Source organism: Coregonus clupeaformis, chromosome 19 (assembly GCF_020615455.1).
Source record: "Coregonus clupeaformis isolate EN_2021a chromosome 19, ASM2061545v1, whole genome shotgun sequence".
Classification (NCBI taxonomy): Eukaryota; Metazoa; Chordata; class Actinopteri; order Salmoniformes; family Salmonidae; genus Coregonus; species Coregonus clupeaformis.
This window is the reverse complement of record NC_059210.1, coordinates 53780832-53806351: the sequence shown is the minus strand read 5'-3', so window position 1 is coordinate 53806351 and position 25520 is coordinate 53780832. Positions and strand designations below refer to the sequence as shown.

General features: G+C 46.5%; 1 protein-coding gene across 1 annotated transcript in view; it reads left to right on the top strand.

Moving 5' to 3' along the window:
* Window positions 1-24364, top strand: part of LOC121531229 (zinc finger protein 536-like) — a 43046-nt gene extending 18682 nt beyond the window's left edge. The window contains exons 3-6 of the mRNA XM_045205106.1: window positions 1820-3663; window positions 21309-21690; window positions 22045-22547; window positions 24282-24364. Coding sequence (XP_045061041.1) covers window positions 2031-3663; window positions 21309-21690; window positions 22045-22547; window positions 24282-24364 — 2601 coding nt within the window. The 5' untranslated portion in view covers window positions 1820-2030. The remainder of the gene's footprint in view (window positions 1-1819; window positions 3664-21308; window positions 21691-22044; window positions 22548-24281) is intronic.
* Window positions 24365-25520: the final 1156 nt, after the last annotated feature.

Sequence of the window (25520 nt, the reverse complement as noted above, 5' to 3'; positions counted from 1 at the left end):
CTGTCAGTCTAAAATGAGATCAAGAGATAGATTTCCATCTCACATCATAGTAGAGTCGATATATATGGAGAGGAAGAATGTGGTTAGGCGTAATCAGCATTTTAGCATCCTTCAACAATAAGCTGAGACCACAATTATACTAAAGACAGGAAGAAGAGACACACAGCATTTGTCTTACTCTGCTTGATGACCTATTTCAGGTGCATTAGCTTCATGCTAAAATGATCTAAGCATGTTAACAACATACATATTTGATTTGTCAGATACAGTGCCTTCAGAAAGTATTCAGACCCCTTGACTTTTTCCACTTTTTGTTAAGTTACAGCCTTATTCTAAAATTGATTAAATATTAAATTTTTTCAGCAATCTACACACAATACCCCATAATGACAAAGCGAAAACAGCTTTTAAGATTTTTTTTGTATTAAAAATAAAAAACAGAAATACATTATTTACATAAGTATTCAGACCCTTTGCTATGAGATTCGAAGTTGAGCTCAGGTGCAACCTGTTTCCATTGATCATCCTTGAGATGTTCCTACAACTTGATTGGACATTATTTGGAAAGGCGCACACCTGTCTATATAAGGTCCCACAGTTGACAGTACATGTCAGAGCAAAAACCAAGCCATGAGGTCGAAGGAATTGTCCGTAGAGCTCAGAGAAAGGATTGTGTCGAGGAACAGATCTGGGGAAGGGTACCAAAACATTTCTGCAGCATTGAAGGTCCCCAATAACACAGTGGCCTCCATCATTCTTAAATTGAAGAAGTTTGGAACCACCAAGACTCTTCCTGAGCAATCGGGGAAGAAGGGCCTTGGTCAGGGAGGTGACCAAGAACCCAATGGTCACTCTGACAGAGCTCTAGAGTTCCTCTGTGGAGATGGGAGAACCTTCCAGAAGGACAACCATCTCTGCAACACTCCACCAATCAGGCCTTTATGGTAGAGTGGCCAGACGGAAGCCACTCCTCAGTAAAAGACAGCCTGCTTGGAGTTTGGCAAAAGACACCTAAAGACTCTCAGACCATGAGAAACACGATTCTTTGGTCTGATGAAACCAAGATTGAACTCTCTGGCCTGAATGCCAAGCGTCATGTCTGGAGTAAACCTGACACCATCCCTACGGTGAAGCATGGTGGTGGCAGCATCATGCCTGGAGTAAACCTGGCACCATCCCTACGGTGAAGCATGGTGGTGGCAGCATCATGCTGTGGGATGTTTTTCAGCGGCAGGGACTGCGAGACTAATCAGGATCGAGGCAAAGATGAACGGAGCAAAGTACAGAGAGATCCTTGATGAAAACCTGCTGCAGAGCGCTCAGAACCTCAGACTGGGGTGAAGGTTCACCTTCCAACAGGACAACAACTCTAAACACACAGCCAAGACAACGCACGAGTGGCTTCGGGACAAGTCTCTGAATGTCCTTGAGTGGCCCAGCCAGAGTCTGGACTTGAACCCGATCAACCATCTCTGGAGAGACCTGAAAATAGCTGTGCAGCAACGCTCCTCATCCAACCTGACAGAGCTTAAGAGGATCTGCAAAGAAGAATGGGAGAAAATCCCCAAATACAGGTGCTGTAATCGCAACAACGTAACAAAATGTGGAAAAAGTCAAGGGGTCTGAATACTTTCCGAAGGCACTGTATGTTTAACTGGGACATTTCCATCTAATATTTTGTTGTTGTTGTTGAATATTTCATATTTTTAACTTTTAGTTTTCTGTAAATGTAGTATGTAAAATGAGGGCTCTATTGCATTAATCGTTCATGTTCATGTGCATTCCTTATGTATTTTTTCTATCCTTTTCTCTCTTTTAGGTGGATATCTCTATTATGTGTCTTGGTGTCTCCAACTCCCCTCTCTGAGGAAAAGGTGTCAAGGGTCGCTATACCATCAACCACAAGCAGAACCTTCTGAAGGACTCTGGGACATCCAATCCCTGACCTCCACACTGTAACAGTGCACACATCCCTGAGTATAGAAACCCACCACGCCATTGGACTAGGACAGTCACACTGAAGGGGCCAGATGGCACTGCTAGCCAATCAGCTGATGGATTCAGCCAAGGTTCTAAATGGCATCAATGGGAGGGTGGACCACCTCCCACAGTTCCTGAGGGTCCAGAACCAGGGTCACATGACCCAGGTCAACGCCACCCAGGAAGACACGCACAAGAACAGGAAGTATCCGTGCCCACTGTGTGGCAAGCGCTTCCGCTTCAACAGCATCTTGTCGCTGCACATGCGCACGCACACGGGCGAGAAGCCCTTTAAGTGCCCTTACTGTGACCACAGGGCAGCGCAGAAGGGCAACCTCAAGATCCACCTGCGCACTCACAAGCAGGGCAACCTTGGGAAAGGCCGTGGATGGATCAGAGAGGAGAACAGGCTGCTCCACGAGCTGGAGGAGAGGGCCATCCTGAGGGACAGGCACATCAGGGGAGGTATAGGTGGTCTGACCCAGCCACCACCACCCCACATCCCCCATCCCCAGCTCCAGCAGCCCCAGCTTGCCTCTACCACCACCCAGCTCCCCTTGACTTGCACAGGCCCTGGCCCTGTGGAGACCCTTTCACTGCCGTCCGCCTCCCCCAAGATGACCACCACAGGCCAGGAGGATCACACCCAGGCTCAACCTTCCACAGGCTTCCGCTGCTCCTTCTGCAAAGGAAAGTTCAGGAAGCAGGAGGAGCTGGAGCGCCACATCCGGATCCTCCACAAGCCATACAAGTGCACCCTGTGTGAGTTCGCGGCCTCCCAGGAGGATGAGCTCATCAGCCACGTGGAGACGGCCCACATCACCTCAGAGTCGGCCCAGAGTCAGAGTCCCGCGGTGGGCAGCGATCGGGGCGTGAAGCCACCTGGTGGGAAGTTCCCCTGCAAGGTGTGTGGTCAGACCTTCAGCCAGGCCTGGTTCCTCAAGGGACACATGCGGAAGCACAAGGACTCGTTCGAGCACTGCTGCCAGATCTGCAGCCGGCGCTTTAAAGAACCCTGGTTCCTCAAGAACCACATGAAGGTCCACCTCAACAAGCCGTCTGCTAACACCAAGCAGCTCCCTGCTGACCCTCAGGTATCTGTTAGCATGGCTAGAGTAGCCCAGGATACCCACTACACAAACCTCTACTCCCAGTACATCTCAAGCCTCCACAGCAGGTTCCTCTCCGCAGAGAGAGCGGGCCAGTCGGAGTTCCAGCAGATCCTTGCCACAGCAGGTATCGGGATGAAGGTGAAGGAGATGTTGGGTAGGATGCTGGCACCAGGACACGATTCAATGACGGAGGGGGATAATAATCCCTCTTTGTTGGGCTTGAATCATCTGGTGCCGCCCCTGAGCTCCAGCAGCATGGAGTATCAACTACAAGCTCCTGCCAATGAGAGAAACAACCTAAAAAGCTACCCAGGCTGGCAGATCATGGCATCAGGACTGGCTGTAGATCAGGTGGACCTATACACAGCTAAAGAACAGCAGCAGGCCTACCAGGCTGGGCGGAGGGTGTCACATGAGCGACGGGCATCTGTGCGCGACCCAGAGACCCAGGCTATTAATAGGACTAGTAGCCCAGGACTGAGCCATGTCTTGGAGGAGAGCTCCATAGGACCAGGCCTCTCTCAGACCGGCAGTACCCATGATAATAGCAGCCTACTCTCCTCAGTCTCAGGTACATACAGTAGCTTGCGAAAGTATTCACCCCCCTTGGCATTTTTCCTATTTTGTTGTCTTACAACCTGGAATTCAAATTGATTTGTTTGGGGTTTGTATCATTTGATTTACACAACATACCTACCACTTTGCAAATATAAATAAAATACAAAATATTTTTTCTTGTGAAACAAACAAGAAATAAGACAAAAAAACAGAAAATGTGAGCGTGCATAACTATTCACCCCCCCAAAGTCAATACTTTGTAGAGCCAACTTTTGCAGCAATTACAGCTGCAAGTCTTTTGGGGTATGTCTCTATAAGCTTGGCACATCTAGCCACTGGAATTTTTGCCCATTCTTCAAGGCAAAACTGCTCCAGCTCCATCAAGTTGGATGGGTTCCGCTGGTGTACAGCAATCTTTAAGTCATACCACAGATTCTCAATTGGATTGAGGTCTGGGCTTTGACTAAGCCATTCCAAGACATTTAAATGTTTCCCCTTAAACCACTCGAGTGTTGCTTTAGCAGTATGCTTAGGGTCATTGTCCTGCTGGAAGGTGAACCTCCGTCCCAGTCTCAAATCTCTGGAAGACTGAAACAGGTTTCCCTCAATAATTTCCCTGTATTTAGCGCCATCCATCATTCCTTAAATTCTGACCAGTTTCCCAGTCCCTGCCAATGAAAAACATCCCCACAGCATGATGCTGCCACCACCATGCTTTACTGTGGGGATGGTGTTCACGGGGTGATGAGAGGTGTTGAGTTTGCGCCAGACATAGCGTTTTCCTTGATGGCCAAAAAGCTCAATTTTTGTCTCATCTGACCAGAGTACCTTCTTCCATATGTTTGGGGAGTCTCCCACATGCATTTTGGCGAACACCAAACGTGTTTGCTTATTTTTTTCTTTAAGCAATGGCTTTTTTCTGCTCCTTCAGGATTATCTTTGGTGTCTTTGTTGCCTCTCTGATTAATGCCCTCCTTGCCTGGTCCGTGAGTTTTGGTGGGCGGCCCTCTCTTGGCAGGTTTGTTGTGGTGCCATATTCTTTCCATTTTTTTATAATGGATTTAATGGTGCTCCGTGGGATGTTCAAAGCTTCTGATATTTTTCTATAACCCAACCCTGATCTGTACTTCTTCACAACTTTGTCCCTGACCTGTTTGGAGAGCTCCTTGGTCTTCATGGTGCTGCTGGCTTGGTGGTGCCCCTTGCTTAGTGGTGTTGCAGACTCTGGGGCCTTTCAGAACAGGTATACTGAGATCATGTGACACTTAGATTGCACACAGGTGGACTTTATTTAACTAAATATGTGACTTCTGAAGGTAATTGGTTGCACCAGATCTTATTTAGGGGCTTCATAGCAAAGGGGGAGAATACATATGCACGCACCACTTTTCCATTATTTATTTTGTATAATTTTTTGAAAAAAGTTATTTTTTTAATTTCACTTCAGCAATTTGGTCTATTTTGTGTATGTCCATTACATGAAATCCAAATAAAAATCAATTTAAATTACAGGTTGTAATGCAACAATATAGGTAAAACGCCAAGGGGGATGAATACTTTTGCAAGGCACTGCAACTGTCTTTCCTTACAACTCAATGGTTGCAGATTGTTTTAGACATTGTTGTTTCCAGTTTTCTCAATTATTTGTCATAGGTTCATCTGCTATATGTATTCTATATTCTATGGTCAATATTTTACAGTAATTGATGTATCCTCAGATCCAGGGTCAAGTTCAAATGGATGACCAGCACATGATGACTTGGGCACATTTATATAGATAGGATGTTTAAGAACTTCCATAAATATGCCATAAGTTTCAGATGTATACCATTTGCTATCCCTCCCATGCATAGACTAGAATGGAATGCAACTGCGCTGTTCCATCAGGAGATAAAACAATGCCTTTGGCTAAACTTAACTAATGTACTCAGGTGGACTTGTCTTGAAGCACAGGGTCAGTACATCAGCATATCCAAGCAACAAATATAATCGGTAATGACAAGGCCTTTCTTTTCTTATTAACTTTAATGCTGTCATGTTGAATGCTACAGATAATTAGCCTCCACTATTTTATATCAGTCCCATCCCCACCCCAACCCTTGCCTTGCCTATGGGGCACAATATGTTAATGCATTCCATCTGGTGTTTTTAATTATTTGATATATACCACCTGGTATTTTTATTGATAGTCTCCTGTTCCACCTGGTGATTTTGATGATTTGACTCCATGGGCGCATGCTTTTCTTGTCATGGCATCCTGTTAAGTTACACATTGTCTGGATTCTAAATAGCTGCCCCACATGAAAAAATACAAAATTTTACTATAGAATACTACAGTACTTACTATAAAATTATATAGTAAACTGTAGTATACTGTAGAATGCTATTCTCCACACAGTAGTTTCCCTCGATCATGTGTAGTACTTACTATATAATGTTGTAGTATACTGTATACTGCAGTATTATCAGCAATAAAACACTGTAGTAAATACTACAGTAATGTCCGCAAAAACACTACACTTTTTAAACTATAGTAAATACTACAGTATACAATTTGCATATACTCTGCCCATTCCCCTCCCCCATATTTCAGTTTGTGCCACCCATAAGTGAGAAACCTACATGCCAAGTATAGACCATATATTGTGTTCCCTACAAGTCATAGAAAAGAGCAAAAGCTCTGAACTATCCGTTCAGACTCCAGTCCTACCTACAGTGCATTCGGAAAGTATTCAGACCCCTTTACTTTTTCCACATTTTGTTATGTTGCAATCTTATTCTAAAATGGATTAAATAATGTTTCCCCCTCATCAATCTACACACAATACCACATAAAGACAAAACAAAAACAGCTTTATAGAAATTTTTAATACATTAGTTTCTACAACTTGATTGGAGTCCACCTGTGGTAAATTCAGTTGATTGGACATGATTTGGAAAGGCACACACCTGTATATATAAGGTCCCACAGCAAAAACCAAGCCATGAGGTTGAAGGAATTGTCTGTAGAGTGCCGAGACAGGATTGTGTCGAGGCACAGATCAGCGGCAGGGACTGGGAGACTAGTCAGGATCAAGGGAAAGATGACCGGAGCAAAGTACAGAGAGATCCTTGATGAAAACCTGCTCCCGAAGCCACTTCCAACAGGACAACAACCCTAAGCACACAGCCAAGACAACACAGGAGTGGCTTCGGGACAAGTCTCTGAATATCCTTGAGTGGCCCAGCCAGAGCCCGGACTTGAACCCGATCAAACATCTCTGGAGAGACCTGAAAATAGCTGTGCAGCGACGCTCCCCATCTAACTTGACAGAGCTTAAGAGGATCTGCAGAGAAGAATGGGAGAAACTCCCCAAATACAGATGTGCCAAGCTTGTAGCGTCAGACCCAAGAAGACTAGAGGCTGTAATCGCTGCCAAAGGTGCTTCAACAAAGTACTGAATAAAGGGTCTGAATACTTATGTAAATGTAATATTTCAGTTGTTTTAATTTGTTTTTTGTGCAAACATTTCTAGACCTGTTTTTGCTTTGTCATTATGTGGTATTGTGTGTAGATTGATGAGGGGAAAAAAACAATTTAATCAATTTTAGAATAAGGCTGTAACGTAACAAAATGTGGAAAAAGACAAGGGGTCTGAATACTTTCCGAATGCACTACCTACCTATAGATTATGTAAAAAAATATATTTTAGTATTTCTCCAGTAGGTTTCCTGAAGGAGAAAGCCTCCATTTCTATGTCAAAGATAATAAAACAAACCCTATAGTAAATACTACAGTCTGCAAAAATACTACAGTATAGTATATTTCGCAAAAGCACTACAGTAAATACTACAGTATACTTCAATCTGCAAAAACACTACATTAATTACTATAGTATATACTACAGTTTTCTTTTACTATAGTATTTATGCTATAGTTAACTATAAATAATACAGTATACTACAGTAAATACTACAGTATTCACTGTAGTGTTTTTGCGGACCTTTAGCTTAAAGCATAAAGCTTTACTCCTATCCTCCCTAGCTTAGAATTTTGGATCTTCCACAGACCTGGGTTAAAATACTATTTGAAATTCTTTAAAATACTTTAGCTGTTCTCAGTTGAGATCTCTTGTTGCAATGGAACCAATAGAAAAGTGCAAACTCCCAACAGGCACAGGAGCACTCTAGGCAGACTAAAGCAAACACTCAAAGTATTGGAAAGATTTCAAATAGTATTTGAACCCAGGTTTGATGTTCTAGCAGGCTTGGTGAGAGTCAGCGTCTCTGACACGGTTTTGGAGGATTTGATCCACCGTGAAGAATAGATAAATGGATCTGGTCTAATCTTGTTAAATGTTTTGTTGACATATTGTCTACTCATACTTGTATTTACATGTTTATACCAGCATTTTAAGGTTAATCCTGCGCAGCCCTTTACAAAACAGCTACAATCATTGGTACTTTTCAGCTTCTCCTGCATCCCCAGTCCCCAGCCCATTTAACCAGCCGATACTGCAGGACTAGGTTTGTAAAAGCTAGCTGAGAATGAATCGGATGAATTCTGGGCTGCCACGTTCGGTATCAGAGTGTAATTTGAGTCGATATTAAGCATGGAAACTAATTCATTTTAAAGGTCAGGCGTCAGTGCTTCTTTAAATGATGGATCCCAGCTCGCCTCTCCTCCTCTTGTTCCTGTGTAATGGAGGACTCGCTCAGGGGATTAAGCACTGCATTGTTTTGCTCTGACAGTATAGCCCAGAGACCTCTGCAGCTGCTCTCCACAACAGATTCATTAACACAATCACACTCTGCTGGCCCTGGCTCAACACACAGGTCTGCTGCGGGACAGATAGGTAAATCCTACACATATGGAGAATGTACAGGCACTAAGTGCAAGTCTTGATGAGGGGCTTTAGGAATGGGATAAGTTTACTGCGCCTGTATTACAGGGGCAGGAGTAGTTCTAACTCAGGAGATGGTGAGGAATTACCATTGTTGCCAGATGTTTCAGTTTGAGACACATTGATTAGGCCTGAACAAGTGGCTGATTTTATTCCTATCCAAACAGCTGTAGTCATTAAGTTATTATATTTATGTTTCCAGTATCGATAGTGACTACAGTTGTCAGAGTTAGTGACTGCTCTGCTACATTTTAGTCATTTGGTAGACACTCTTATCCAGAGCGACTTACATACAGTTGAAGTCGGAAGTTTACATACACCTTAGCCAAATACATTTAAACTCTGTTTTTCACAATTCCTGACATTTAATCCTAGTAAAAATTCCCTGTCTTAGGTCAGTTAGGATCACCACTTTATTTTAAGAATGTGAAATGTCATAATAATAGTAGAGAGAATGATTTATTTAAGCTTTTATTTCTTTCATTACATTCCCAGTGGGTCAGAAGTGTACATACACTCAATTAGTATTTGGTAGCATTGCCTTTAAATTGTTTAACTTGGGTCAAACGTTTCGGGTAGCCTTCCACAAGCTTCCCACAATAAGTTGGGTGAATATTGGCCCATTCCTCCTGACAGAGCTGGTGTAACTGAGTCAGGTTTGTAGGCCTCCTTGCTCGCACATGCTTCTTCAGTTCTGCCCACAAATGTTCTATAGGATTGAGGTCAGGGCTTTGTGATGGCCACTCCAATACCTTGACTTTTGTCACGGATACGGCCGAGGCTGCCCCTCCTCCTCGTTCGGGCAGGCTTCGGCGGTCGTCGTCACCGGAGTACTAGCTGCCACCGATCGATGTTTCTGTGTCTCACTAGTTCTGTCTGTATTGTTCACACCTGTTACCCATTAGGCTTATTAGTTTCCCTATATTACCTCTGTTTTCCCTCCTGAGTGTGTGCGTGATTGTTCTTGTTACGTCGTCTGTTGAGCTGTTGTTTTTGCTCTTCCCTGCGTGGAGGGTTTGCATTATTTACTTGGAGTCGAGTAAAGCCATTAATTCTCAGTTCTGTGTCCTGCGCCTGATTCCGTTTCCCCACTGCACCCAGACGCTGACAGAATCACGCACCCGTTATGGAGTCAGCAGGCACGCCCGATCCCAGCGCTTCGGTGGAGGAACGCATCCACCAGCACGCGACCATACTGCAGCGACTAGGCTCGGCTCTGGATCAAGTGATCCACACCATGGATCGATGGGAGAGAGTTGGGTTTTCTACACCTCCTCTTTCGCCGAATTCTCTTCCATCAGGATCCTCAACCCCTGGGTCCAGTGGTCTTCGGCTCTCGCTCCCGAGGGAATACGATGGGATAGCTGCCGGGTGTAAGGGTTTCCTGCTCCAGGTGGAACTTTACCTGGCCACCATCCACCCGGCTCCCTCGGGATACGAGAGCGTGTCCGCCCTCATCTCCTGTCTGTCGGGCAGAGCCCTGGAATGGGCCAACGCGGAGTGGGGTGGAATAGACGCTGAGTCCGTTCGCTATGAGGATTTTACCCGCCGTTTCCGGGCAGTATTCGATCATCCGCCTGAGGGGAGAGCGGCGGGGGAGCGGCGGGGGAGCGGCGGGGGAGCGTCTGTTTCACCTCAGTCAGGGAAGGAGGAGCGCACAGGAATACGCCCTGGATTTCAGGACACTGGCAGCCAGCGCGGGATGGAACGAGAGGGCCCTGATTGATCACTACCGATGCAGTCTACGGGAGGACGTTCGTCGGGAGCTGGCCTGCAGGGACACTAATCTTAACCTGGACCAGCTGGTAGATTTATCGATCTGGCTGGATAACCTGTTGGCTACCCGCGGACGTCCAGATCAGGGTCCGTCCAGTCCATCCCACAGCACTTCCGAGTCCACACCTATGGAGCTTGGAAGTGCTGATGCGGAGAGGCCGAGCAAGGGGGTGGTCTCCTGCACCAACTGTGGCCGCAGAGGACACACTGCGGGCCGGTGCAGGAGAAGACCCTCATGGAATCGAGGCAGCAGGCAGGGTTCTGGGGGATCATCTCAGGTGAGTAGGCACCCAACTCACCCAGAGCTCCCTGTTGCTCACATGATGATTAATGTTATTTTCCCTGAGTTTTCCCCACATTCCCAGCATAGGGCGCTCGTAGATTCCGGCGCAGCTGGGAATTTTATGGACAGATTGGTTGCGCATAGATTAGGGATTCCTATATTGCCGTTAGATCTGCCCTTCCCCATACGTGCCCTAGATAGTCGCCCATTAGGGTCAGGTATGGTTAGGGAGGTCACAGCTCCACTTCGGATGGAGACACAGGGGGATCATGAAGAGAGAATTAGTCTCTTCCTCATTGATACCCCTGCTTTTCCCGTGGTGCTGGGCCTTCTCTGGCTAGCCGTGTTCGTGCCGTGAAAGGAGGGGTTCTTCTTTGTCTGAAAGCAATGGCTAGCTAGTTTGCTAACTATTCTAGCTAACTAACTGGCTGAATAAGTTGACGACGGACTCGCTCAAGCTGTCGGGACTAACCCACAACGTTAGACACGGACACGAACGATCTGCTTGCGTGTTGATACACTGGTGTTTTGTTGTGGCAGAGTATTGGCGCTAAACCGTGTTGCTGGAGTCCGGCATGCTAGCTGGCTGTGGCGTCATATGACTTGATGCCCGGACGATTTTCACGGAATAATACTGCACCTAGTTAACTAGCTGAATAAACTGAGTTAGTCTATTCCTAGAAACATTGAACCGCTGTAGTTTACAACAATTATAGTTTCTGAGGTGGAAGTTGGGAGAGTTATATTTGGGAGTTGTGCTGAGGGAGGCCCCGCTCTCTCCTTTCCCAGATGTTTAGTTCATTTCATTCCGATCTCCTCTGCATTATTGTAGCCATTTGCTGCAGCCTGTCAACTATGCCTCTGCCTATCCCTGTTCTCTCCTCTCCGCACAGGCTACACAAACGCCTCACACCGCGTGGCTGCTGCCTCTCTAACCTGGTGGTCCCTGCACGCACCACCCACCTGGAGTTCCAGGTCTCAGGCAGCCTCTGGAACTGCCGTTCTGCTGCCAACAAGGCAGACTTCATCCCAGCCTATGCTACCCTCCAGTCCCTCGACTTCTTGGCGCTGACGGAAACATGGATTACCACTGAAAACACTGCTACTCCTACTGCTCTCTCCTCGTCTGACCATGTGTTCTCGCATACCCCGAGAGCATCTGGTCAGCGGGGTGGTGGCACAGGAATCCTCATATCGCCCAAGTGGACATTCTCAATTTTTCCCCTAACCCATCTGTCTATCTCCTCATTTGAATTCCATGCTGTCACAGTCACTAGCCCATTTAAGCTTAATATCCTTGTCATCTATCGCCCTCCAGGTTCCCTTGGAGAGTTCATCAATGAGCTTGACGCCTTGATAAGTTCCTTTCCAGAGGATGGCTAACCCCTCACAGTTCTGGGGGATTTCAACCTCCCTACGTCTACATTTGACTCATTTCTCTCTGCCTCCTTCTTTCCACTCCTCTCCTCTTTTGACCTCACCCTCTCACCGTCCCCCCCTACTCACAAGGCAGGCAATACGCTTGACCTCATCTTTACTAGATGCTGTTCTTCTACTAATCTCACTGCAACTCCCCTCCATGTCTCCGACCACTACTTTGTATCCTTTTCTCTCTCGCTCTCCTCCAACACTACTCACTCTGCCCCTACACAGATGGTAATGCGCCGTCGCAACCTTCGCTCTCTCTCTCCCACTACTCTCTCCTCTTCCATCCTATCATCTCTTCCCTCTGCTCAATCCTTCTCCCTCCAATCTCCTGATTCTGCCTCCTCAACCCTCCTCTCCTCCCTTTCTGCATCCTTTGACTCTCTATGTCCCCTATCCTCCCGGCCGGCTCGGTCCTCCCCTCCAGCTCCGTGGCTTGATGACTCATTGCGAGCTCACAGAACAGAGCTCCGGGCAGCTGAGCGGAAATGGAAGAAAACTAGACTCCCTGCGGACCTGGCATCTTTTCACTCCCTCCTCTCTACATTTTCTTAATCTGTTTCTGCTGCTAAGGCCACTTTCTACCACGCTAAATTCCAAGCATCTGCCTCTAACCCTAGGAAGCTCTTTGCCACATTCTCCTGCCTGCTGAATCCCCCCCCCCCCCTCCCTCTCTGTGGATGACTTCGTCAACCACTTTGAAAAGAAGGTTGACGACATCCGATCCTCGTTTTTTGTTAAGTCAAATGACACTGCTGGTCCTGCTCACACTGCCCTACCCTATGCTTTGACTTCTTTCTCCCCTCTCTCTCCAGATAAAATCTTGCGACTTGTGACTGCAGGCCGCCCAACAACCTGCCCGCTTGACCCTATCCCCTCCTCTCTTCTCCAGACCATCTCCGGTGACCTTCTCCCCTACCTCACCTCGCTGATCAACTCATCCTTGACCGCTGGCTATGTCCCTTCCGTCTTCAAGAGAGCGAGAGTTGCACCCCTTCTCAAAAAACCAACACTCGATCCCTCTGATGTCAACAACTACAGACCAGTATCCCTTCTTTCTTTTCTCTCCAAAACTATTGAGCGTGCCGTCTTTAGCCAACTCTCTTGCTATCTCTCTCAGAATGACCTTCTTGATCCAAACCAGTCAGGTTTCAAGACTGGTCATTCAACTGAGACTGCTCTTCTCTGTGTCACGGAGGCTCTCCGCACTGCTAAAGCTAACTCTCTCTCCTCTGCTCTTGTCCTTCTAGACCTGTCTGCTGCCTTTGATACTGTGAACCATCAGATCCTCCTCTCCACCCTCTCCGAGCTGGGCATCTCCGGCGCGGCTCACTCTTGGATTGCGTCCTACCTGACCGGTCGCTCCTACCAAGTGGCGTGGCGAGAAGCTGTCTCCGCACCACGTGCTCTCACCACTGGTGTCCCCAGGGCTCAGTTCTAGGCCCTCTCCTATTCTCGCTATACACCAAGTCACTTGGCTCTGTCATATCCTCACATGGCCTCTCCTATCATTGCTACGCTGACGACACACAACTAATCTTCTCCTTTCCCCCTTCTGATAACCAGGTGGCGAATCGCATCTCTGCATGTCTGGCAGACATATCAGTATGGATGACGGATCACCACCTCAAGCTGAACCTTGGCAAGACGGAGCTGCTCTTCCTCCCGGGGAAGGACTGCCTGTTCCATGATCTCGCCATCACGGTTGACAACTCCGTTGTGTCCTCCTCCCAGAGTGCGAAGAGCCTTTGCGTGACCCTGGACAACACCCTGTCGTTCTCCGCTAACATCAAGGCGGTGACCCGATCCTGTAGGTTCATGCTCTACAACATTCGGAGAGTACGACCCTGCCTTACACAGGAAGCGGCACAGGTCCTAATCCAGGCACTTGTCATCTCCCGTCTGGATTACTGCAACTCGCTGTTGGCTGGGCTCCCTGCCTGTGCCATTAAACCCCTACAACTCATCCAGAATGCCGCAGCCCGTCTGGTGTTCAACCTTCCCAAGTTCTCTCACGTCACCCCCCTCCACCGCACACTCCACTGGCTTCCAGTTGAAGCTCGCATCTGTTACAAGACCATGGTGCTTGCCTATGGAGCTGTGAGGGGAACGGCACCTCCGTACCTTCAGGCTCTGATCAGTCCCTACACCCAAACGAGGGCATTGCCTTCATCCACCTCTGGCCTGCTGGCTCCCCTTCCTCTGCGGAAGCATAGTTCCCGCTCAACCCAGTCAAAACTGTTCGCTGCTCTGGCACCCCAATGGTGGAACAAGCTCCCTCACGACGCCAGGACAGCGGAGTCACTCACCACCTTCCGGAGACATTTGAAACCCCACCTCTTTAAGGAATACCTGGGATAGGATAAAGTAATCCTTCTACCCCTCCCTTACCCCAACCCCCCTTGAGGGGGCTAAACACCCTTTTCTCATTTTGACTGACCACCGCAATCTGGAGTACATTCGGGCAGCGAGGAGACTGAATCCTCATCAGGCAAGGTGGGCCATGTTTTTCACGCGTTTTGTGTTCACCCTATCGTATAGACCAGGTTCCCAGAATGCTAAGGCAGACGCTCTGTCACGGCTATATGACTCAGAGGATCGGACCAGGGAGCCTACTCCCATACTTCCGGCTTCCTGTCTGGTGGCGCCGGTGGTATGGGAGGTTGACACGGACATCGAGCGGGCATTACGGAGCCCACTCCCCCCCAGTGTCCAGTGGGTCATGCGTACGTTCCGTCCGAGGTTCGCGATCGTTTGATTTATTGGGCTCACACGTCACCTGCTTCTGGCCATCCTGGCATTGGTCGGACAGTGCGCTGTCTTAGTGGGAAGTACTGGTGGCCCACCTTAGCTCAGGACGTGAGGGTTTATGTTTCTTCCTGTTCGGTGTGCGCTCAGTGCAAGGCACCTAGACACCTGCCCAGAGGTATATTACAACCTCTCCCCGTTCCACAGCGGCCGTGGTCACACCTATCGGTGGACTTTGTTACAGATCTTCCTCCGTCACAGGGTAACACCACGATCCTGGTTGTTGTGGATCGGTTTTCTAAGTCCTGTCGTCTCATTCCTTTGCCCGGTCTCCCTACTGCCCTACAGACCTCAGAGGCCCTGTTTACACACGTCTTCCGGCACTACGGGGTGCCTGAGGATATAGTGTCTGATCGGGGTCCCCAGTTCACATCGAGGGTCTGGAAGGCGTTTATGGACCATCTGGGGGTCTCGGTCAGCCTGACCTCAGGTTTTCACCCCGAGAGTAATGGGCAGGTGGAAAGAGTAAACCAGGATGTGGGTAGGTTTCTGAGGTCGTATTGCCAGGACCGGCAGGGGGATTGGTCAGTTTACATCCCCTAGGCCGAAATGGCTCAAAATTCCCTCCGCCACTCCTCCACTGACCTGTCTCCCTTTCAGTGTGTACTAGGTTACCAGCCGGTCCTGGCACCGTGGCATCAGAGCCAGATCGAGGCTCCTACGGTGGATGAATGGTTTCGGCGCTCGGAGGAGACATGGAACGCTGCCCATGTACGCCTGCAAAGGGCGATTAGGAGACAGAAGGCGAGTGCCGACCGCCACCGCAGTGAGGCTCCGGTTTATGCACCGGGGGACCGGGTCTGGCTCTCGACCCGAAACCTGCCCCTTCGCCTGCCCTGCCGGAAACTGGGTCGGCGGTTTGTGGGGCCCTTTAAAGTCCTGAGGAGGTTGAACGAGGTTTGTTATAGGTTACAGCTCCCCCCTGATTACAGTATTAACCCCTCGTTCCATGTGTCTCTCCTCAGGCCGGTGGTAGCTGGTCCGCTCCAGGAGTCCGAGGTGCGGGAGGTTCCTCCGCCCCCATTGGACATTGAGGGGGCACCGGCGTACTCGGTCCGTTCCATCATGGATTCGAGGCGTCGGGTTGGAGGCCTGCAGTATCTCGTGGAGTGGGAGGGGTACGGTCCGGAGGAACGGAGCTGGGTTCCCAGGAGGGACATCCTCGATCCCTCCTTGTTAAGGGGAGTTCCATCGTCGTCATCCGACTTGCCCTGCTCCGCGTCCTCCTGGCCGTCCCGAGGCCGGTGTCGGCCCGCACGGCTGGAGCCGCGCGTCGGGGGGGTACTGTCACGGATACGGCCGAGGCTGCCCCTCCTCCTCGTTCGGGCAGGCTTCGGCGGTCGTCGTCACCGGAGTACTAGCTGCCACCGATCGATGTTTCTGTGTCTCACTAGTTCTGTCTGTATTGTTCACACCTGTTACCCATTAGGCTTATTAGTTTCCCTATATTACCTCTGTTTTCCCTCCTGAGTGTGTGCGTGATTGTTCTTGTTACGTCGTCTGTTGAGCTGTTGTTTTTGCTCTTCCCTGCGTGGAGGGTTTGCATTATTTACTTGGAGTCGAGTAAAGCCATTAATTCTCAGTTCTGTGTCCTGCGCCTGATTCCGTTTCCCCACTGCACCCAGACGCTGACAACTTTGTTGTCTTTAAGCCATTTTGCCACAACTTTGGAAGTATGCTTGGGGTAATTGTCCATTTGGAAGACCCATTTGCGACCAAGCTTTAACTTCCTGACTAATGTCTTGAGATGTTGCTTCAATATATCTACATAATTTTCATTCCTCATGATGCCATCTATTTTGTGAAGTGCACCAGACCCTCCTGCAGCAAAGCACCCCCACAGCATGATGCTGCCACCCCTGTGCTTCACGGTTGGGATGGTGTTCTTCGGCTTGCAAGCTACCCCCTTTTTCTTCCATTATGGCCAAACAGTTCTATTTTTGTTTCATCAGACCAAAAAATAAGATATTTGGCCCCATGTGCAGTTGCAAACCGTATTCTGGCTTTTTATGGTGGTTTTGGAGCAGTGGCTTCTTCCTTGCTGAGCGGCCTTTCAGGTTATGTCGATATAGGACTCGTTTTACTGTGGATATAGATAATTTTGTACCTGTTTCCTCCAGCATCTTCACAAGGTCCTTTGCTGTTGTTCTGGGATTGATTTGCACTTTTCGCACCAAAGTACGTTCATCTCTAGGAGACAGAACACGTCTCCTTCCTGAGCAGTATGACGACTGCGTGGTCCCATGGTGTTTATACTTGCGTACTATGGTTTGTACAGATGAACGTGGTACCTTCAGGTGTTTGGAAATTGCTCCCAAGAATGAACCAGACTTTTTCTGAGGTCTTGGCTGATTTATTTTGATTTTCCCATGATGTCAAGCAAAGAGGCACTGAGTTTGAAGGTAGGACTTGAAATACATCCACAAGTACACCTCCAATTGACTCAAATGATGTCAATTAGCCTATCAGAAGCTTCTAAAGCCATGACATCATTTTCTGGAATTTTCCAAGCTGTTTTAAAGGCACAGTCAACTTAGTGTATGTAAACTTCTGACCCACTGGAATTGCCATACAGTGAATTATAAGTGAAATAATCTGTCTTTAAACAATTGTTGGAAAAATGACTTGTGTCATGCACAAAGTAGATGTCCTAACCGACTTGCCAAAACTATAGTTTGTTAACAAGAAATTTGTGGAGTGGTTGAAAAACGAGTTTTAATGACTCCAACCTAAGTGTATGTAAACTTCCGACTTCAACTGTACACTTTCATTTTTTCTTCTGTTTACTGGTCCCCCTTGGGAATCGAGCCCACAACCCTGGCGTTGCAAGCGACATGCTCTACCAACTGAGCCACACGGGACCGATAGATACAGTGTCAACGTGTTAGATTATGGTCTGTTTACTCATATGGCTACTAGCTAGTGTTGAAAATGCTGCTCTTAAAATCTAATCAAGACAGATTAAAAAACTTCCTTTGACTGTAATTCTAATCTTAGATCATGAATAATGACTCGCTTGTTAGAGGCCCCTGACCTACACCAGAGTGTCCGGATTTAAATTGGGAACACAAACATGCCTGAAATCCTCTGACAGTTATTCATTAGTCCTATTCAAACTCTTAACCCCAAGGTCAATGAGCAGACACCATGTAATGATGTCATCCTCACTTAGTCTTTGTTTCCTTCCGCAGCCTTCACGCTACTTCTACTGTATAGATGTTAACATGTTACGAGTGGTTACAGAGAGCCAAAGAAGGATCATGTTTAGGGGGATAGAAATCAGTGTAACTGTTTTTAATCGTTCTAACTTCTAGTTCCTACAACCCTTGGCATCTGATGATTCTTAAATGGATAGTTCAACAAAAGCACATGTTTATACAACATCTAAATATGTCATTTCGCTAAACAATCCCTTTAAGTTATACCATGGCTGTTTTCTATTTAAATACACAAACTGGGCCTATATAAGTAGATTTGAACACTGCTGATTTCTGATTTGTAAACCGGATTACCTGTTGGCTTGACTTCCCCTTCTCATTTTTGTCCCTTAATCCTCTTTTTAATTATTATTGCAGATATGAGGTATGAGGCTCAAACTAAGCTCAAAATGCTTGTTTTCCTAGCTGCTGATAAAAAGATTTACCCTGGGAGTTGTGAACACCTGCCTTGAAATATTGTTCCACGTCTCCTGAATGCCATTTGGCTTAATTGACTTGGAAACGTCCCAAATGCGTCATTGACGATGTGGTCTAATTAATATTAATAATATGCTATTATAAACATCAAAGAACATCTGGTGCCCCTATTTTGTCTCTCCCCAGCAGTCTTGGGTGTGAATATCCCTCTCAGGCGGTTTCATCTTAAAGCAAAACGCCTAGGTTTAGTCATTTAGGTGCTTTAGTTTATACTGCACGCAGACTGTTACAATATAACAATTATGCGTGTGTGTATGTGTGTGTGTGTGTGTGTGTGTGTGTGTGTATATGCGCACACTCATGTGTGTGTGTGTGTGTTTACATGGGTGGTGAACAGATTGAATAAAGAGTGTATTTCCATATGAAATTAATCACTTTCCCTACCAGCTGTATGCTTTGCCACAGCACATTATTATACTTTTTCTTTTGCATTTCTAATCACAGGTTGGATAACTCATATGCATCTCTTCATTATCTGATCCTCTGTGTTAGGTGAGAGAAGCAGGGCCCTGTAATGATACAGTAATTGGAGTTTGGTTGATAAATCTAAGCACTAAAATTACTCATAATGTGGGTCTAGTCAGTGTAAGTAAATCTAAAACTGATTAAGTTAGCATGAACCAGGCAATCACAAAGATGGCACCCGTCCAAAGACAGAAGATGAGTCGGGTCTTGAGTCTTTGTGTTGTTTCGCTGCTCTGAGGGGTATTGGCGAGCAAATGTGTTTTTGAAAGAGACAGTGGCCAAAATTAGGTCAGATATGTCTGTTTCTTTCAGACCTGCAGGTAGTTTCATGGTAACGTAAGGCACAGATTAATTAAGATAAACAGCGTGTCTATGCCTGCATTTACACAGGCAGACCAATTATAATATTTTTCCACTAATTGGTCTTTTGACCAATCACATCAGATCTTTTCACATCAGCTCTTTTTCAGGTGCTGATCTGATTGGTCAAAAGACCAATTAGTGAAAAAAATATCAGAATTGGGCTGCCTGTGTAAACACAGCCTAACTGTCTGAAATACTGCCATTAAGCAGGAGTTTTTTTGTGACTAAAGGCAATGGGTGTGGTGTTTCTGAGGAGGCTTCTTCCCACTCACTGTCCTGTCTGAACACATGCACACACACACACACACACACACACACACACACACACACACACACACACACACACACACACACACACACACACACACACACACACACACACACACACACACACACACACACACTAATTATTGTTGACTGTGTTGTTCAAGCTCATTTATATGTGACTCCAGATGTGATTTCTACCTCAATATGGCTGCGTTTAGAGAGCCAGCCCAATTCTGATCTTTTTTTCACTATTTGATATTTTGACCAATCAGATCAGCTCTGAAGAAGGTCTGATGTGAAAAGATCTGATGTGATTGGTCAAAAGACCAATTAGTGTTAGAAATATCAGAATTGGGCTGCCTGTCTAAATGTAGCCTATTAGTGTGGTGTTTTATGATCTGCTCCATTCAATGTATTTATTCTCCTCTAGGTATATTAAGTAGTTTAAAATCCCAATATTTAAACAAAGGCAATTTTTTAATCTAATTTATCTCATTAAATGACGGATGGCGGTGATATTAAAGTTGGAGACAGCATACAAACAACTGCAGATCATTAGATTGAGCGATTTACCTCAGGGAGAATTACCTCAGGGTCAGATCTGATCTGAAGGTGTTATGAAATTGATTTTTCAGCCAAGGGGAATGAATCACTGTTGTAAGTCAGATATTAATCCATTAAAGAAGAACAATAAGGCATCAATATGCACAAAATTAAATGAACGGCGCTGGAACTTTATCTCGCCATCCCAGATGCCACATAACTAAAAGACACAGTATAATGTATGACCTGACCTTCAAATGCCAGGAGAGTGTTGGACAATAAACTGCCAATATTTGTGGCTTAATAGCGGCAGATGACTTTTACAGTAATTGGAATGGCACCGAAACAGCTGGGTTGCTTAAAGAAGGTGGAATGCAACGGGTGTGTCTCAAATGGCACCCTATACCCTATATAGAACACTACTTTTGACCAGAGCCCTGGGTCAATATGGTGTCATTTGGGACACAACCAAGGGTCTCTCAGACAAGTGCTAACTCAAAATGGTGGCAGTGTATGTAACCCTATAGGCAAGGCTGTTATAACACAGCTCAACCTAACATGACGCCTGGAGAGAAGTGTTCATGTATGCAGTGTCCATATTAGGACAGTTACACATCCAACTCCAAATGACTTTGACAGATGTTTCATGGACATGTGACTTTGGCCTAATATGGACACCGTACAGGTGAGAAGTCAATCCAACTTGCTCACCAAGTTTATGGGGATAAGCCAATAATATAATTTTATTTGCTGCTAACATCTTTGAGTATATTCCTTGCGGATGGTGCTCTACACTCCATGCTGTGCGATGATGTATCGCTTGGGCTGAAAGCTGATTACAAGCCTGATTTACTGCGGAGCATGACTTAAATCATTCAACTCAGCATTGTGTGGCACTGCACACATTATTCATGTTTAGAAATGGCGGCCATATGTACACACACATTTCCCAAGTTCTCAGGGATGATCCAATCGCTCAGGTTCTTTAGGTTGGTTCTCAGTATGCCAATGATTTAGTCGTACAAGTCACACAATTGTTTCTGAATTATAACATATACCTACAACTATCCAGAGAAACTTACATATGAAATACTGGTATGGAGATGTCTGATTCAGGCTGCGCTGTTGTTCTGTCTTGTGGCTCTAACAGGTAAGGAGAAGTCCTACAGCTGTCTCTCCAGTGACTACACCAGCGCACAGTCAGCCTCTCTCAGTTACCATCTGGAGGGCTTCCACCCCAACCAACACCCCAAGTGGAACCAGGACACCAGGGACAACAGAGCCACCTCATCCCCACAGACCCCAAGCCCCAAGGACCGGAACCCTACTTCTGCCCTCTACAGTGGGGTGGAAGGCACTGATGAGAACCGGAGAAACACAGGTACACTGCAAATGGACAGGCCTCCCAACCTGCCCAACTCTTCCAACCTGAATCTACACCGGGCCTATGGAGGACCTCCAGCTATTGAGGACAACAATGTGAACCCACAGGGTCTTCATCAATCCATACAGACCTTCATCAATGGCCTGACGTCCAGCATTCTGAGAGGGGGTAGAAAGAGGAGAGCAAGGGGAGGGAGGGTCAGCCCTCCGGGGGGAGGACAGGGGAGCTCTGAGGGGGAGGATGGTGTTGGAGTCAGGGGGAGTGACTGGGACAGTGAGGGGGAGGACAGTGTTGGAGTCAGGTGGAGTGACTGGGACAGTGAGAGGGAGGCAGGTGCTGGTGGCTCTGCAGTCACACCCAGGACCAGGAAGTCCCAGTATGAACCTCTGGATTTGTCTCTCAGGCCAGACTGGATGCTGTTGTCTCAGCCTGGTTTAAGGGGATTGACTGGGTTATTCCAGCAGCACAGCAGTGTGTGTAATGACTCCCTCTCCTCCAATAGCAATGGGCTGCAGGCACCCACTGGACAACACACAGCCCAGTCTGACACTGATAGTGACCTGGAGAAGCCTATAGAGCAGGAGGACCCACACACCTATGACTCCTCAGCTCACAATGGGGATTGTACACTGGAGAGACCTGTGTTCAACAAAGAGAGGGAAGAAATGGCACTCAACAAGTGGAGGATGATGAAGAGTAGCAGCAACGAAGCAGGGCTGAGTGAGGAGATGACAGAGATGATGGTTGGCGGTTCCCAGGGGCCCAGTGAGGCCCCTCAGTGTACCCAGGAGAAGCAGGGCCAGTGGGGCAGGTCAGTCATCCAGCCTCTCCTCTCTCCTCTGGAGCTGTTGAAGCCAGGGCAGACTCCTCACCACTACCTCCATCACCACAGGAACCTCTCAATCCTCCGGTCCTCCAGTGGCCAGAATCACACGCTCCTCAATGGCCATGCAGCTAGCTTGAATGGTGGAGGGGGAGGGCCCATGGAGAGAGCAGATACTTCAAGTGAGTGTCCTTTTCTCTGCCCCATGAATGATGTCAACTGTACCTTTGGTTCCTAACTCTTTCCCACATTATATGAGAGTACAATGCCATCTAGTGGACAAGTAGTGATCCTGCCTCCTTATATCATCCTTTCCTATACTATCCTATCCTATATGTTTGGATCTTTAGTACACTCTCTTTCACTAGATAGATAGGCTTACCTCAGCAGACAATTTGTCAGAGGAAATTGATGAACTCTAGTTAGTTTGAACACTTGTGATTGTGAATCTCAGAAGAACTAAAACAAGGGTACTGGAGTCACGGGTGTGTGGCACTGATTACATCCCCACGATACAATTTCACCATCTGATAGGTAACAAATCACCCTGGCAATGGGACCCATTTGATGGAGAGGCTTAAATCTTGTGTGATACGCCTGCAGAGAGCAATATTTAATTACCTGGCTCTCTAGAGAGTTCTTTCAGACAGCTGGGATCCTTTGATATGATATGCATGTATTATGAGTGCAACTTGATACCCCGTCATTCTGATCTATCTGATGCAGAAACACAATATGAAACACAATATGCTCGTATGAAAGACATTAAAGTGCCTGTCAACTCTGTTTGGACACAACATCTGTTCTGCTCATTGATGGTTCCTGTTGGTAAAAGTGTAGGCTACAGTATGTCGGAATAATTGTTAGATATACTAGATGCATATTACAACTTCCTGAATTGACGTTCATTTCTGCACTCATCTCAACTGTTCAGGTCATTGCATATCCAGGGTTTACACATTTTTTAACTTACCTTTGGTCACTTTCCTGAAAAGGTGTTTATTTTACAATAATTGTACAATAATTTATAATAAGTTACATTGCTAGTATAGTTTGGTATTGAAATGATAAAAGAGGATAACTAAGTAAACCCATTGTAAATGCCCCCCATTACCACACTCTAAAGTAGAGTCTATCATTAGCTAAGCTGGAAAGGCATCAGTCAAAGTTGACATAATTGACATTGAGCCTAGCGAGTGCCCTCTAACTACAAACAACAAGCAGGTGGTCAGTCAGTTATTCTCATCACACCAACTGCTTCTGCCTGCCCTGTTTTCAATATTGGCCAGGTGGCATTGTCAAGAACCTGCCTCCTGTCCATATGTCCCCATACTGTACTTCTAGGTCTAGTCACTCAGTGACATATTGCCGGGCACAGTGGACATGGAGGGATGTGTGATGTGTGTGCAATGACAGTTCAGGTTGGACACAGTGTGCCAAAGGTGGTAATTGGCCAGATGGTGACCCCTGGATGAACCTGTCTGCATGCTCATTAGTTTTGTATTGAGCCCTCCCTCATTGTTAATGTCCTGCAACTGCATCTCCCAATCACAGCCACTAGATGGTGACATAATCCACTTATTTTTCCTTCACATTGAAAAAAAAACAATAAAACCATGCGAAACCCTGAGAATATGAGTAGATCGATACAGAACGAATGATCTAAGAATGAATGAAAGAAAGTGAAAGAAAATACCTGATTTGAAAAGGAGAAGAGAGAAAGAGCGAGAGAGAGAGAGAGGGAGAGAGAGAGACAATAGATGGAGATAGATGGAGCGACAGAGGATGTCGTTTGAGGGCAGAGAAAGGGCAGGCCGAGCAGGCTGCCATTGTGCCTGGGTCTCCCCATAGAGATAATGAAGGGTGGAGTGCTGGGAAGGATATGCAGTCATCACTCACTGTCTCTGTGCCATCAGAGCTCAGCGCTGTGTCATCCGTCACCATTCAGCTCCTCCCCTACAGCCCCGCCACTGTCATCATGGTTATTATCTCTGCCTGAAACACACACACACACACATTCATTTGTGCGCGCACATTAACACACACACACACCATGTGTGTGATATACCTACACACAGAGATGTGCACACGCACGCACACTCCCTCCCATTCCCACATCCTTTCTTGTTTCCTGGTAAATGTGTGTGTGAGCTGGTCTGGTGTCAGGCTGGTGTTTAGCCTATGAATGGGTGATCATGTGTTGGTGAGATGGATGGCTCTGGGCCCAGGCCTGTCTCCTCTAATTGTAAAATATTAGTTAGATTAGACTGTGGCCTGTGATTAATGGAACTTATTTGGAGGTTGCCCTCTCCTGGACCTCCCCTCTCCTCCATTGGGAGGGAGATACCAGGAAGAAAGAATGTACGAGACAGGAAGAGGAGAGAGAAAGAGGGGAGAGATAGGGCAAGCACTATACACTTGCTTAATATTATATTATTTGCTGATGTTGCTTAATTTGTAACACGTTAAAAAGATAGCTTACATTTTGTAATGGCTCTAAGAAGAAAGGAGATTTGGTAAGATATATTATGAGTAATTCCCTTTTCTTGAAACAAAATTCCCTTTTCTTAACCAAAAGTACTGCCCTGACCTGTTCCAAAATATCTTATCCTGCATTTAGCGATTTATTACATCCCTGATTCTCCAAGTCAGGGTTTAAACATTTTTGTTTTCTTCTTACAATACAATAGGCAAAGCCTTTAATTTGCAGACAATACTATGGCTGACCCTGTACAACAACACATCTCACTGCACCTATCCGGTGAATGTGACAATAAAATATATACAGTACCAGTCAAAAGTTTGGACACACCTACTCATTCAAGGGATTTTCTTTATTTTTACTATTTTCTACATGGTAGAATAATAGTGAAGACATCAAAACTATGAAATAACACATGGAATCATGTAGTAACCAAAAAAGTGTTAAACAAATCAAAATATATGTTATATTTGAAGGTGTGTTTTGGGTCATTGTCCTGTTGAAAAACAAATGATAGTCCCACTAAGTGCAAACCAGATGGGATGGCGTATTGCTGCAGAATGCTGTGGTAGCCATGCTGGTTAAGTGTGCCTTGAATTCTAAATAAATCACAGACAGTGTCATCAGCAAAGCACCACCACACCATCACACCTCCTCCTCCATGCTTCACGGT